Source organism: Marmota monax, unplaced genomic scaffold (assembly GCF_021218885.2).
Source record: "Marmota monax isolate L192 unplaced genomic scaffold, Marmota_monax_Labrador192_F-V1.1 WCK01_AAM20220418_F8-fsc00173, whole genome shotgun sequence".
Taxonomy (NCBI): domain Eukaryota; kingdom Metazoa; phylum Chordata; class Mammalia; order Rodentia; family Sciuridae; genus Marmota; species Marmota monax.
The window spans coordinates 2052927-2067061 of NW_026694620.1; the positions used below are offsets into that span (position 1 = coordinate 2052927).

A 14135-nucleotide genomic window follows, 5' to 3' on the forward strand; every position below is an offset into this window, starting at 1 on the left:
CCGAGCGAGCGCAGGGCCAGCTATAGCAGTCCCGGAGCTGCCTGTTTGGATTTTAGCACTTTGGGTCTGAAGAAGAAACAACCAGGCCCTCTATAACTCATAGGGCTTAGAAATTTAAAGTATTATGGGGCGGGGGTCAGTGACTCACATTGGTAATCCCAGTGGCTCAGGGAGATGGGGGCAGAAGGGTCGCAAGTTCAAAGCCAGCTGCAACAATTTGGCGAGACCCTGTCTTAAAATTTTTTAAAAAGCACTGGGGATGTAGGTTAGTGATAAAGCCCCCCTGAGTTCAATCCACAACACCTAAATAAATAAATAAAAGAACCTTATCAGGGAAATTTATGCTTAAAAAAAGCAGGCGGACAAGAACAGATGGATGAGCCTTGCCCAGTCCCTCTGTTTAACACTCCCTGTAGAAGTTTGTGTGGACTGAAATGTCACCATTTCATCCTTTCCCTCGATTGAAGATACACTGCTAACTCCATGGAAGTCCAGAACAGGACTTATAACTGAACAACCCTTTCAAGTTCACATTTCTAAGGTAGTATTTTAGGCAGTGGAAAATCTTTAGTAGTTCAATACTATGTCCATTCAGCATTTGCAGAGCAAAAACCTGCCTGGATTTCTGGTCATTTAGTGAAGATTATTTTTTGAAACTATGATTTAAATATAGAACATTAAAATGTAGTTGCAGTAGACAAATCATATTTTTAAACTTCACTTTAAGAAACTGTCCAGAAATGTACACAATTAGTTATACACAGCAATTAAGATTGCTTGTTTAGTTCGATTCTTAACAAGAGGGAATGATTTGTTTCAGTCAACCTTGTCCAGTCTCATGTGCAGACCAGGCACAAATGGACTTTATACCTTGTCCAGTTAACTGTAATCCCTAATTTACTGACCAAGGAAATTCGAACTTCTAGGATTGTGATTAATGCTGGCCTACCAGACTAAAATTATGCTTACCTTGTAAGAAAATATAAAGAATGGGTGGTAATTAAAAGCATATTATTTGCCAGGCACAGTGGCACACACCTGTAATCCCAGTGGCTGGGAGAGTTCAAAGCCAGCCTCAGCATCAGGGAAGCACTGAGCAACAGTGACACCCTGTCTTTAAACAAAATACAAAATAGGGCAGGGATGTGGCTCAGTGGTGGAGTGCTCTTGAGTTCAATCTATGGTTTAAAAATTATTTGAGGAGGAAAGAAAATTCATAACAGAATCCATAAAATTTACATGCTTCTAAATCACAATGAAAGAATTTAGGTTGCAGAGTTTAAAAAAAAAAAAAAAAAAAAAGTACCCTTTTTTAAAGTCTTACCCTGAAGGTAAGATAGGAAAGTGGGAAAAAGCTGTCAGCTCACTGGCATCCAATAAAATGTCTCACTGTAGTTTCTAGATTTCTGGGATACATTGACCAAGAGAGGTGGTTTGTCAAGTCTGAGGCTTTCAACTTGTTCACCACCGTGAACTGGTTGATGTCACAGCCTGACAGGCCATCATGGCCACTCTCAGCATCCTGACAGGAAACCCCATTGTACTCACTCTCCATCTCTAACACTTTACAATGCAAAAAGTGAAAGACATTACAGAAATTAACCTGAAACCTGCCAGGCCTGGTGGCCGATGCCTATAATCCCCAGTGATTTGGGAAAGTAAGGCAGAGGGATCACAAGTTCACAGCCAGTCTCTCAATTTAGTAAGTTAGTGTCTCAAAATAAAATAATAAAAGGACTGGGGATGTAGTTCAGTGGTAGAGCATCTCTAGGTTCAACCTCCAGTATCAGGAAAAAAAAAACAAAAAAACTCAAAACCTGTTCTAAGCCTATGAAATAAGTGCAACCCACACAAACCAATGCCATTACACATTGTTTGCCATACCCCTCACAAACGACTAATGAGTTAAAGCTGAGAACTGCATGGTTCTCTCATGGGTATCACTGCTACTGTCATGTGCAAATACTTTGGAGAGGACGTCACACTTTAATTTGTTAAAAACTGATATAAGCTGATAAAACAGCAAGAAGAAGGAAGATGTAAGGCATGCCTGAGATGAGAAAGGCTCACAGAAAAAGGATGCAGACAGCAAAGTTGGAGGCCATGAAAGCGCACAAAGGCGGTCTGGCTGGGCCCCCTCGCAAGGGACAGCATCTCTTCTAAAAACAAAAGCATCCCTGGAAAATTGTGTTGGTTCTTTCCTTGGGACATATATAGCTATTTTTAAAGTATTTATTTACTTACTAGTTACTGCTAATCCTAACTCTCTTTGAGACACAAACATATTTGAAGAATGGAAACGGATGTGCTCACTGCCACAGACAGGGCTAGTAAACAAGAAGAGAAGGAGGTCATGGAGTTTTTCTTATTCCAGATGAGCCTCAGTTCAGTTCAGGTGCTTCAAGAAGGTTCTATTCCAGTACTCTGACCCAGCTCAGAGTCAGTACACAGTTCATTCCAATGAAGCTTTCAACCCAAATGAGAGCATAATGTGCAAATATTTATTTTATTTACTCCTATCTGAAGGTACTCATTTTTGGAGAACAGCAAGGCATTTCATTATCCACTCTTTCCAATCCTGAAAGGCCTCTACAGGTTTCGGTAAATGCACATTATCTTCACAACTAGGTTTCGGAGTTGCTCTGGGTGTGTCAGCATCATCAATCCACCTCACCAGTGCCTTAGGAAACAGAAGACTCACAGGTTAGCAATGCTGTTTTAGGCAAGAAAAGAAAACTGAGTCTAGATCAGGTTATCTCGACCTGGGATGAGGATGTTGCACTTAATAAAGATGGTTATGAATACAAAACAACACATCGAGGGGCTGGGGTTGTGGCTCAGCGGTAGAATGCTGGCCTAGCACTTGCGAGGCCCTGGGTTCAATCCTCAGCACCATATAAAAATATATAAAATAAAGGTATTGTGTCCAGCTACAACTAAAAAATAAGTATTAAAAAAAAACCACATCGAATAAAACAGAACATATCAAAATATACAAAATATAATTGTAAATTGTGTTCAAAAGTATGCATAAGAAAAAAGGTGAAAAGGAAATATACTAATTCTTACACTACTTATTTTAGGGTGGTAGGATAATAATTTTCTTTTCTCAACTTGCTAATTATCCCATAAGGTATTATGCTATGCCTTTAATTTAATGCTTAAGTGTACACACGTAAGTATATGCAGAAGCATGGTAGACACATGTGTGAAGGCATGGATGCAGACACTTAAGTGCAGTCCCCTGAATGAGCAGTTACCCATGAGTAACCACAGAATGCACACTGATATACGTGTGGGCATACACACTCATGCACACTGAGATTTGGTACCTTCCCTCTTTCTTCTTAAAGAAAATCATCCTTTTCTCCTAATGAGCATCACAACCTCTGTCACATATTTGGAAAGATAAATCACGCTCATATGTTTATATATATTTAGTTAGTTTTTTTAATGAACTTTGCTACACAGACTGACATGTATTTTGTTCTGCAAAGTCAGTCAAGCTCTCTCGCCCTAATTAGATGAGAAGAGAAACTTCTTTTACCATTTCTCATAGAACTGCAAGTATAAGGCATAGGCAACCTGAAGTTTTCAAGGAAGGTATTTCTTTGCATTTTTTTTTTAAACCACAGCTTCCTGCTTATCTTTACACTAATTTCCTTCTGATAAATTACAGCTCTAGAGAAGGAGCTAATTGAAAATGTCAGTTTGTTACTCAGATAACCACTTCCCTCCTCCACCACCACGCCACACTTACTTTGTATCTTTCTGCAATATTGAAGCCAATGGCACACTGCAACTTGCGTAGACAGATAGGACACAGGTTTAGAGGACGACGGTCAGCTTCCTCCAAGTGGTTGGAGCCCTGCATCAGGCATGTGAGCCACTGGCAGTGTCGCAGTCCAAATATGTGCCCAATCTCATGGGATAAAGTCTGCAAAACATTCATGTTGTGGTTTTACAGAGCCACCATTATCAAACAAGTGGCTCATAACTTCTTTTACTTACTTCTCCAAGAAACAGATTTAAAGGAATCAACTTCCTTACCATTATCAACAAAACTTCCAAGCCTTAGTAGTCCTTCATTTCTCTTAAGTATCTGAATGCCTTCCTTATTATCCTTAATTAGTTCCTTTGGACCAGAGTTTCTCAACCTCGATATTATTAACATGTTAATTCCACATCGTGGGGAGTTGCCCTGGGCCTTGTAGGATGTTTTGCAGTATCCCTGGCCTCCACCCACCAGATGACAGAACCCCTCTCCAGTTGTGACAATCAAAAATGTCTCCAGATAGGTACAGGGGTGCATATCTATAATCCCAGTCACTAGGGAAGCTGAAGCAGGAGAGTCACAAGTTTGAAACCAGGCTCAACAACTTAGTTAAACCATGTCTCAAATTAAATTAAAAAAAAAAAAAAATTAAAGGTGGATATAGTACAGTGGTAAAGCATCCCAAATTCAATCCCCAGGACCTTAAAAATAAAAGTCTCTAGACATTGTTAAATGTCCTCTGGGTGGCAAAATCATTCCTGGTTGAGAATCCTTGCCCTAGACCAGGTGGATATTTGTTACAGTTCAGAATCTGAGATGCTGATTCAATAGGTCTAGGAGGAGTGGGGATGGATCTACATGCTAGTGAGTACATCCGGTGATGCTTTTATGCAGGGGGCTCTTGGCACAGATTTTGAAAACAGTTCTAGCTCGGCGCAGTGGTACATGCCTGTAATCCCAGCAACTCAGGAGTCAGAGGTAGGAAGATCACAAGTTCAAAGCCAGCCCCAGCAACTTAGCAAGGCCCTAAGCAACTTATTGAGACCTGGTCTCAAAGGGCTGGGGATGTGGCTCAGTGGCTAAGTATCCCTGAGTTTAATCCCTGGTTGGGGGCATGAAGAAAACATAGTTCTAAAAGGTGTACTTCAAAGTATAATCCTGGGGAAAGCAGACCTCTTTAACTGAAGAAGACGACCATACATCTGGCTATGGAAGGAGGGAAATGAGGAGACCAGCTTTCCAAAGACCAGGGATGGGGAGATAGACATCAGGATCTATCACAGAACTACAGTCGAGGGTTGCCTAGAGCCCCGAAAACAAACGCCTTTTCTCCTTAAAAGGGCAGAGAACAGTGGTTCCCCAAAGTCCTCAGAGAGGCAGTTCTACCTGATGATCAGCCTGAAGGAGTAGGGTACCTACTCATAATGGGATTCAGGAACTCAACAAATAGGACAAGAATATAGCCAAAGCATGTACTAGCAGGACCAAAAAGTGTCACTGATATTATAAATTTTCAATTGTATCCAGTTAGACTGTTTTTATTGCAATATCCACCAAAAGTGTACAAAGACACAAACTCACTTATAATGTTACTTTAAGGACTGATGATATATGATTAGAAAATGAAGATCTTATTAAAAAAAAAAAAAAGCTACAGGATTTTTTTTTTTATATTTATTTTTTGGCGGACACAACATCTTTGTTTGTGGTGCAGAGGATCGAACCCAGGCCGCACGCATGCCAGTCGAGCACGCTACTACTTGAGCCACATCCCCAGCCCAGCTACAGGATTTTTTAAACTCACCTTACAGGATCGCAGCAGCAAAACACTAGTGATTTCAGGAATAAAGTAGTTATCAAAAATGGCATAGTCATTGGAAGATATTTTATGGAGCTTCTTCACTGTGCCTTTATAATGTGAGCTATAGAAATCGCTGCCATATCTAGCAAAGCTGAATATCCCCACTCCTGCAGAAAGAAAAAAAGCAACCACAGAATGAGGGCAAGATTCCTGAAGGAAAGACCAAAGCAGAGCTTTCTAGAATATCCGCTCAGTGAGGGCACCTCTGTGTTACTGTGTTCACAGTCCCATACCCTTAAGGTTTGCCAACACAAAGGAGGACGTTTCCCCTTCCAAATCTTCACCTGTTATCCAGTTTGCCCTGCCTATAAAACTCAGTACACTTAAGGTCAAATCTAGCGAATCTGGAAGTTTCCAAGTTTCACAAAAAAAGTCTTCTTCTCAAAGAATAGTCGAAATCAAGTACTTCCAAAGGAGTCATGAGAAATAATCGCATAAACAAAAAACAGTAGTGGTTTTACTTTAGGAACACAACAGTTCCCAGTTTCGTGCATATAAATAAGGGCTGTGGGCCTTCCCTCATACCCTGCACACTGCCCAGGTGACCTGGAAATATGTTCTGGACCATGACTTCAGACAGAATAGCCTCTTTCCCTCCCGCAACTCCTTTTAGTGAAGACAAGAATACAGCCAATTATACTGCACAACTCTTACTATGCAGCTGGTATTGGGTGATCAGAATAAATACCCTTGTCACTGTCTTCCTGTGTAACATTTAGAATCTACCATCTTTGTGTGCCAGGAGAACACAGTTTAATATATAACTCACTGTACAGGAGACTGACTTATAACCTGACTTTACATTATCACCTTTTTCTTTTTGCTCTATTGGGGCTACAACCCTGAGCCTCCTGCATGCTGTGCAACACTCGACCCAGTAATGTCTATCCTGAAATTTTTTTGGTAAGGAAATAAACTCATAGTAAATTTGTCCAATCAAACTTGATTCAAAAAGAATATTCTTCACCTCATGCTCAAAATGCCAGAAATGGGCATTTACATTAGTTCTCTACTAATTTACTAATGTAAATGCCCTTCCCTATTTAAAAATTAGGGAAGGCTGGCATTCTGGAAGTTCAGAAAAAAACTACATCTAATCATGTATCACAAGTGACCTCCACTGGGCCAAAGTATGAGTGTAATTCATATAACATGTTTTAGTAAGAACATTTCTGTTTCCACAAATAGATTATTTTCTTTAGTAATGTTTATAAATTAAAAAATACCAATCTGGACACTCAGGGAAAACAAAGTTCCTTGTGGTGCAATACTGTCTTACTGCACAGCAGATCAGTCCTGCTAACACACACATTTTGTGGAGATTGAACCCAGAGCAGGGTTAACACTGAGCTACTCCCCAGTCCTTTTTATGTTTTGAGACAGGGTCTTGCCAAGTTGCCAAGGCTGGCCTTGAACTTGTGATCCTCCGTCTCTTACATTATGTGTATCATGCAATATTACCCTCTCCCCAAAAAAGGATTAAAAAAGAAAGCTTGGCAGAATGTTTCCTGACCTTCACAAATACATAAGATAAATTAGCCAGCAATATCTAGGTAAACAAACAAGTTGTTTTTAAGTTATTTTTAATGTTTCCATCTCTATCAGGTTAATGATAAAAGGAGGAACTTTTGATGAAAAGCTAGCTCACATCCCAAAAATTACCAAAACAGCAGTGACCCCAGTCTACAAGAAAGCATGTGGGTAGGGTCATAGGGGTGGTGGCATAAGGAACCTCATGGAATGAAGACTTGAGAATGAAGGAGTAGGTGAGAAGAAGCTTCCACCTCTAAATAGAAAGAAAGGTTCGCCAGAGAAAGTGTCCCCACTTGAATTTGTGATCCTGGATCCTCCCATTTCAGCCTCCTAAGTAGCTGGGATTACAGACCAGCATCACCTTGCAGACTATTTTATGCACTTTTTATGGATAGGCACTGTTATGTAAATTATATCCAAATGACTGAGTGAAATAGGTGTTATTACCTCAAGGGTGGGAATGGCTTACTAAAGAACCCAGAACTTCAGCATCTAAGGACAGCATAGTCCTCATGATGGCATGAATGATGCCTCACTGAAATTACTATGTAGTTTTAATATATTAAAACTATTATTGAATTGGGGATGTAGCTCAGTGATAGAGCACTTGCCTAGCATGTGATCCCCAGTACCACAAAGAAAAAAAAGTTAAAAAAAAAAAAAGTCAAAAATAGTGGCACGCACCTGTACTTATGAATCTGGGAGGCTGAGGCAGGTGGTCCCAAGTTCAAGGCTAGCCTTGGCAACTTAGTGAGATCCAGCCTCAAATAAAAAATAAAAAGGACTATGGATGTAGCTCAGTGGTATAGCACCTCCGGATTCAATCCCCAAAACCACAAACTAAAAAAAATTATTATTAGTTGGATTTTGTCCTTTTTTTTTTTTTAAACAACTTCAAATATTCTCTAGCAGACAAAGTTTTTTTTACCAACAATGTGAAAAAGGAATACCATCTGTCAAAGAAGCCTGTCCAAAGACAAAATTCCAGGAATCTCTTGGGTAAAGATCAATCATTGTTACTCCCACAACACAGAAAGCATCTTCAGGTTTCTTCTTTTTTAAGAACTTCAGGATATGCCCTATTTAAAAAGAAACATATGTATGTACATTTACATTATATATTTCCTTAATTCAAATTGCAAAGCTGCTTAATTCACCTGCATGAATTTGTAAATTGCGTGTGTGATCATTCACTCTAAAAGAACACCGTGTGGCAGAAACAGAAATCGGTTCTAGGAGTTTTACACTCATGCCATAGAAAAATGCTTCACAGTAGCCCTTGAGCCATTTAGTATATTCTTCACTGATAACTCTGGTGTTTCCTAGAGATCCTATAATAGGGGGAAAAAATTAAAGACAAATTTTAAAATGATTATAATATTCAGTCTTTACCTCAATCCACAAATAAGAAATTTGGAATCAGAAACAAAACTCCAAATTTTCAATATATCTTAATAAGGAACATAAAAGAAAATATGGATAAAAAGAAATAAAATGTTCACTTTTAAGTTAGTTTAGCTACAAAACTTCTATTATTGCAATGAAAGATCACTTGCCTAGCATGCACAAGGCCTTGGGTTCAATCCCCACCACAAAGAAATTTAAAAAGCCATAAAAATTTGCCCACTTCAATCAGACCAATGGCCCAAACCATCCCTGACAACAGAGCCACAGCAAAACCAAACTAAAACCATCATATTTCCAATATATACCAATGGCCAGTAAATAAATACTGTGCTTCTCTGGAGAGGGTATCTTTCTGTAGGGATTACTGAAAAACTGCTCAAAGTCTTGAGGAGCCTCAGGATGTGAGATTATCCAGTCTGATTGTGATTGCAAAATAATAGGTCCATAAAGATCACTGGTTGGCTGGAAGGCTTCCTTCATTAATTGCTGTTCCCTAGCATCTAATTTCTCATACTGTGACACAAGCGCTGGGTTCTTGGAGATGAGAGCTCTTTTCAGTGTCTGTTCAGAGTGACGGAATACTTGATCTGCCAAAACAAAAAACATGTAGTGAGAGATAAAATGCATATCTATCTTGGGGACTTTACCTATACTTCATATACATGTCTGCTTTCTCTCTTCAATGGCATTACTAATTCCTAATGTCTTAGAGTGGTCCCTCAGAAAGTTGCCCCTACTTCTAATTTCTTGGGGACAGTATCTAAGAAATTGAAAAAAAAAATCATCAAATTCACTCCTCCCTTACATATGGAACCTGCTTCCATTATAAAAACTAGTGGTGACTATATGAGCATGAACTGATATCCAATTGCCTTCAACCATCTGTATCATAATCACAATATTATGAGTTGACTCATTGGGACCACATGAAAAATACTTATCCTTTCCAATATGACTCAAGAATACCAATACCAAACAAAAAGAGAACTAATGTAAATGCCCATTTCTGTAATTTAACTCAGGTTGACAAGATATACCTCAACCACTGAAATTATCATCTCAGAGTCATGTTACACTGGGGAAGACATCAGATGACTAATCAAAAGCCAGAAGACTCACAATGACAGGTCTCATCCATCACATCATGTTCCTATGTAGAGCTTTCATCCTTCCCTTGAGTGAAGCAAACAGATGGTACACCATGAGGCTGAGTTAGAAAAGGAAAAAAATTGAACATCTCTGTCTGGATCCTATAATATTTTTTCATTATCTAGATTTTTTTTTTTCAGTTTGATAACAGAAAACTGATGAGAAGACTTAATTTCTTCTCTGATTGAACCTCTGAATTCTATCTCAGGTTCATGGGGGTGGCAAAAATTCTAGACCAAAGGTCTTTTTGGTCAAAGCTCTGACATGAGCACAGGATCATCCTCACTCCTTAAGTGTCTGGCCTAACATTTTATTTCTACAGGATAAAATGTAAAGCAAGAGGTGGCCTCTATAGTATACCTACCTTTAAAAAGGAAGGCTCCCATTGAAGTGTTTACGTTACAAGGACAGGCATGTCCGGAAGGTGCTGTGGAGGGTGTCTTCACCCTAACATAAAAAAGGCGGTGTGAAACGTCGGAAGACCTCCTCCAGCTTCCCAGGTCTAATCTAGACGGAGATGCCCAAGAAGTGGGACAGGGGGCGGAGCAAAGGGTCACTGCAAAGGGCTGGAGGCCCGGGATGCTTGGGTCCTAAAACCGGAACATCCAGGCAAAGCGGAACTAGCCAGTCACCATAGCAGGTGGCCCTCGTCAACTCGCACTTTGGGCTCGACCCCAGTCCCCGCCCGGTGTGGCGGTGTGGCGTAGGGCCTTCCCCGGGGCTCTCGGTTCTCCTTTTCTCCCTGGGGAGCATCTTGAAAGGCCGGGCCTAGCTCCGCGGAGACACCTGCCCCCGCTGCTTCTGCCGCGGCCGCCTCCCCATATCCGCATCCCTCCCCCGAGACTGCCTCTCCAACCCGGAGGCCCAGCGCGGGCAGCCGCCTCCCGAACCCGAACAGTCCTACCGCACCGCCCTCACCCCGACAGGCCTCGCAGCTGCCCACCCGCCTCCCGCGCCGCCCCAGCGCGCATGCGCCTCGCCCTCGGCGCCGAGAGCCCAGCCCGCGGATTGGCCCCGCCCATCGCGCCCATGCCCATTGGCTCCACCCGTCACGCCCTTGCCCTCTGGCTCCGCCCCCTCGTCCGCGCCACGCCTCTCTCGCCTCGCCCCGGAGCGCGGGGCGGGTTCGGCAGACTGGATCCCGGACTGGATCGGCGAGCGTGGCTCTGGTCTCCTGGAGCAGAGGACAGCGAGAAGGGAGCGAGACGCCAGAACTAGCGCCCGCCATCGTCTTGTCCTCTCTCAGCCTCGCGGGGGCGCCGCGACCGGGTTCCTGAGGGAGTGCTGGGACGCTGCCGGGGTTGCCTGTGGGTGGCTGCTCAGCGAACCGTGGGTTAGAGACGCGCCCTCGGCGGAACTTAACCACGCAAGTCCGAAATAAGTCAGCGGTGGCCGCAGGCTGACGCAGAGCCAGGGCGCACGCTCGCCCGTGCCCTCACCCACTGGACTTTCCCTTCCTGCTTGGTTAGCCGACTGGGGCGACTTCACCGGGCTGAGCAGGCCGGAAGGCGATGGCCAAGAGGCTGTGTAGGAGAAGGCGCCGGCGGGCCAGCGGGCGGGCAGGCGTGCACTGAGCCAGATGTGCAGCCTAGGCGCAGGCCCTTCACCCTCTGGGGCCTCGCGGATCTCATGCAAAACAAGGATAGAGCTCTGAATCCCGAGGTCCGCGGGGGCCCAGGGAAGTTGTGTCAAAGCGCAAGATTCCCCGGCCCCCTCGTATGCTGTACAGCCCTTCATGCGTCTCAGTGCCTAGCAGACGCTGTGGATGGCCAAGCTGGATAATGCCACCGCGTATTCCCAATTAAAAATAGCTACCTAATAAGTATCCCCTCTCCCTTTGAAATGTCGGACCTGGAGGTGATCTCCAGACAGGTCCACCCCCCCACACACACACAGCCTTACTACCCAAATCGGTTCATTCTGCCTATGACTCACCCCGCACTCCACCCTGTTGGTGATAGAGCTTCCTGCAGAGGAACCCTGAAGAAGCCCTGTCCCCTTATAAACCTGTTTCTCCAAACTCACCTTTTCCCATTAGATTTCTTCAAAGACCTCACCTTAAGGGACACAACTTTCCTCCCTGGACCCCTTTCTTTCTTCTCAAACTTCCCTCAAAAACACTCGTAAGTCCCTGTTTTCACTTACCAGTATTGTCCCATCACTTCGAAGCAACCCTGCTCTCTTCAAAGTCAGAACATTTTACCACACTCTGGTTTTTTTCCCATCCTATTCTCCTTCCCAGCCTCCAGAAGGACACACAGTTTCTTAATTTCAGCTGTTGTCTTCTTACAGGACACTAACTCCAGGTGTTTGGTCTCTTCACCTACATTAGTCACCTCTGCCTCTGTTTATTTGTTGACCCTCCTGGATGTTGAAACCTCAAAATTTGTTTCTGAAGTCTCAGCGCTCATATGCAATAGTACCTGTAACCATTCTTCAATAAAACACATTCATGCCATGGTTGTTCTCAAAGTTTTAAGCTGGAAAATGCTGAGGCATCATTCCCATAATGCTTGAGCAGAAGCAGCCTTCGTGCATGTGTGTTTGACTGAATACTTGTTTCCAGACAGTCTGTCTGTAAGTGTGGTCCATAAACATAGGTGAGCAGATTGCCTGGGAAACCCTAGAACTCCTGCTTATTAGCATGTGACCTGCAGCAATTATTTGACTTTGTAATGGTCTCCTCCCTAGTTTGTGCAATGGATATAATAATAACACAGACCTCACAGGATTGGGGGGGGGGGGACCAAATGACTTCCTTTGGATATTGTGTCTTTTGACTGAATGGCTATCTTCTGATATCTACTCATATATTGGAACACCAAGAGGTCATTTTAATCATTTTCCAAAGACAATAGTAACCTGGAAAAATACAAAGAGGAAATAAAGTGCAACAGAGAAATATTTATGTAGAATAACCCTCTTTTATTTTAAGAAGATGTGCCAACAAGTTATAATAATTATTACCTAAGTATAAAGAGATTTGGGGTGGGATTCGATTTTTCTCTCTCCCTCTTTATTTATTCATTTGTACTATCCCAAGTGCCTACAATAAATGTTTATTACTTTTATAGTCCAAAAGCAATGTGTTTTAAAAGCAATGTGTTTGGGGACTCTAAATACGCAAGCCACCCGTGTCATGGCAACTGCTGCGCGTTCTAGGCGGTTCCCTGCTTCCCTTTTGCTTCTTACTCCTGTGACCCCTCCCCGGTTCTTTTACCCTACAATCTCTAAATTTTCCTTACCCTGATATTCCACTAATTAGGGATTCATCAAGATAAACAACCAAACTATCATGGTTCCCCCTAGTACATTAACTTTATTTAAAAAAAATATATATATATATATAAATACACCAAGTACATGTTTTTAAAAGCTAAAAAGTACTAAAAGAGTTGTAATGAGAGGCCATGGTCCCCACTCCACAGGCCAGCTTCCCACAGACACTGCTGTCAGCACCTCAGCTGAGGTCCCTGATGTGGTCCCCATGTTTCTAAACAATGTGTATAGTAGGCCTTCTTGATCTGTTCATTGTAGTTGCCATCTGTTGTTTTGTTGCCATGATAGATGGGGACTAAACTCTCATAATACGTCCTACCTCCCATTCCTCTCAGTGGGGTTCTGTCACAAATTTGGGATGAATCTGTAGTTGGTATTTATATTACGATGGTTATGAAAACGTTGTTCACTGCAGAGCCAAGTCTCATGTAGTGTCTGTGTTTCCCTTCTTTCTTTCTTTTTTTCTGGTACCAGGGATTAAACCCAGAGACACTTAACCGCTGAGCCACGTGCCGCATCCCCAGCCCTTTTTATTTATTTTGAGACAGGGTCTTACTAAATCGCTTAGGGCTTCACTAAATTGCTGAGACTGGCTTTGAACTTTCGATCCTCCTGCCTTGCCTCCCGAGTTTCTAGGATTACAGCCGTGCGCAACTACATCCGACTTGTGCTTTCTTTCCTGTAGAACTCTTTATTTCATCCTGGAGTTAATTATCATTTCATTTGTGTTATTTAGTTTTAAAATTATACAACATACATGACTAGTTTTTTGTTTGTTTGTTTGTTTTTGTTTTGTTTTGTTTTGACACTGGTGATTGAACCCAGGGGCCCTCTACCACTGAGCCACATCCCCAGATCTTTTTATTTTTGAGACAGGGTCTCACAAAGTTACCAAGGCTGGCCTCAAACTTGTTACTCTCCTGCCTCAGCCTCTTGAGTCACTGTGATTTTAGATGTGCACCACCCTACCTAGCCACTTGATTTGTGTTTTGTTTTGTTTTATTTTGTTTGACATCCTGATTATTTAGGCTTTTGTTTTTTAATGATTCATCATCTCTGTTACAGACTTATCACCATTTTCTGCATAGCCCAAGGGCAATGGTCGCACTTTTTCTCTGGGAACATCCTTCC

General features: G+C 42.3%; 1 protein-coding gene across 10 annotated transcripts; it reads right to left on the reverse strand.

Annotated features, from left to right (window-relative positions):
• Positions 1–2479: 2479 nt before the first annotated feature.
• Positions 2480–11899, reverse strand: Amz2 (archaelysin family metallopeptidase 2). 10 transcript variants are annotated; one of them, XM_046422667.1, is made up of 9 exons: positions 10644–10692; positions 10086–10172; positions 9696–9783; positions 8882–9163; positions 8327–8500; positions 8120–8248; positions 5580–5743; positions 3761–3937; positions 2480–2680 (listed from the first exon to the last, which is right to left on the reverse strand). In XM_046422667.1, the coding sequence occupies exons 3-9, from the start codon at positions 9712–9714 to the stop codon at positions 2531–2533; spliced, it is 1095 nt and encodes a 364-aa protein (XP_046278623.1). In that variant the 5' UTR covers positions 9715–9783; positions 10086–10172; positions 10644–10692; the 3' UTR covers positions 2480–2530. The 10 variants fall into 10 exon arrangements, with proteins under 10 accessions (XP_046278623.1, XP_058428171.1, XP_058428170.1 ...); XM_058572188.1 differs by lacking the exons at positions 9696–9783; positions 10644–10692 and adding an exon at positions 11871–11899 and having other exon boundaries at positions 10090–10172; XM_058572187.1 differs by lacking the exon at positions 9696–9783 and having other exon boundaries at positions 10090–10172; positions 10644–10719.
• Positions 11900–14135: the final 2236 nt, after the last annotated feature.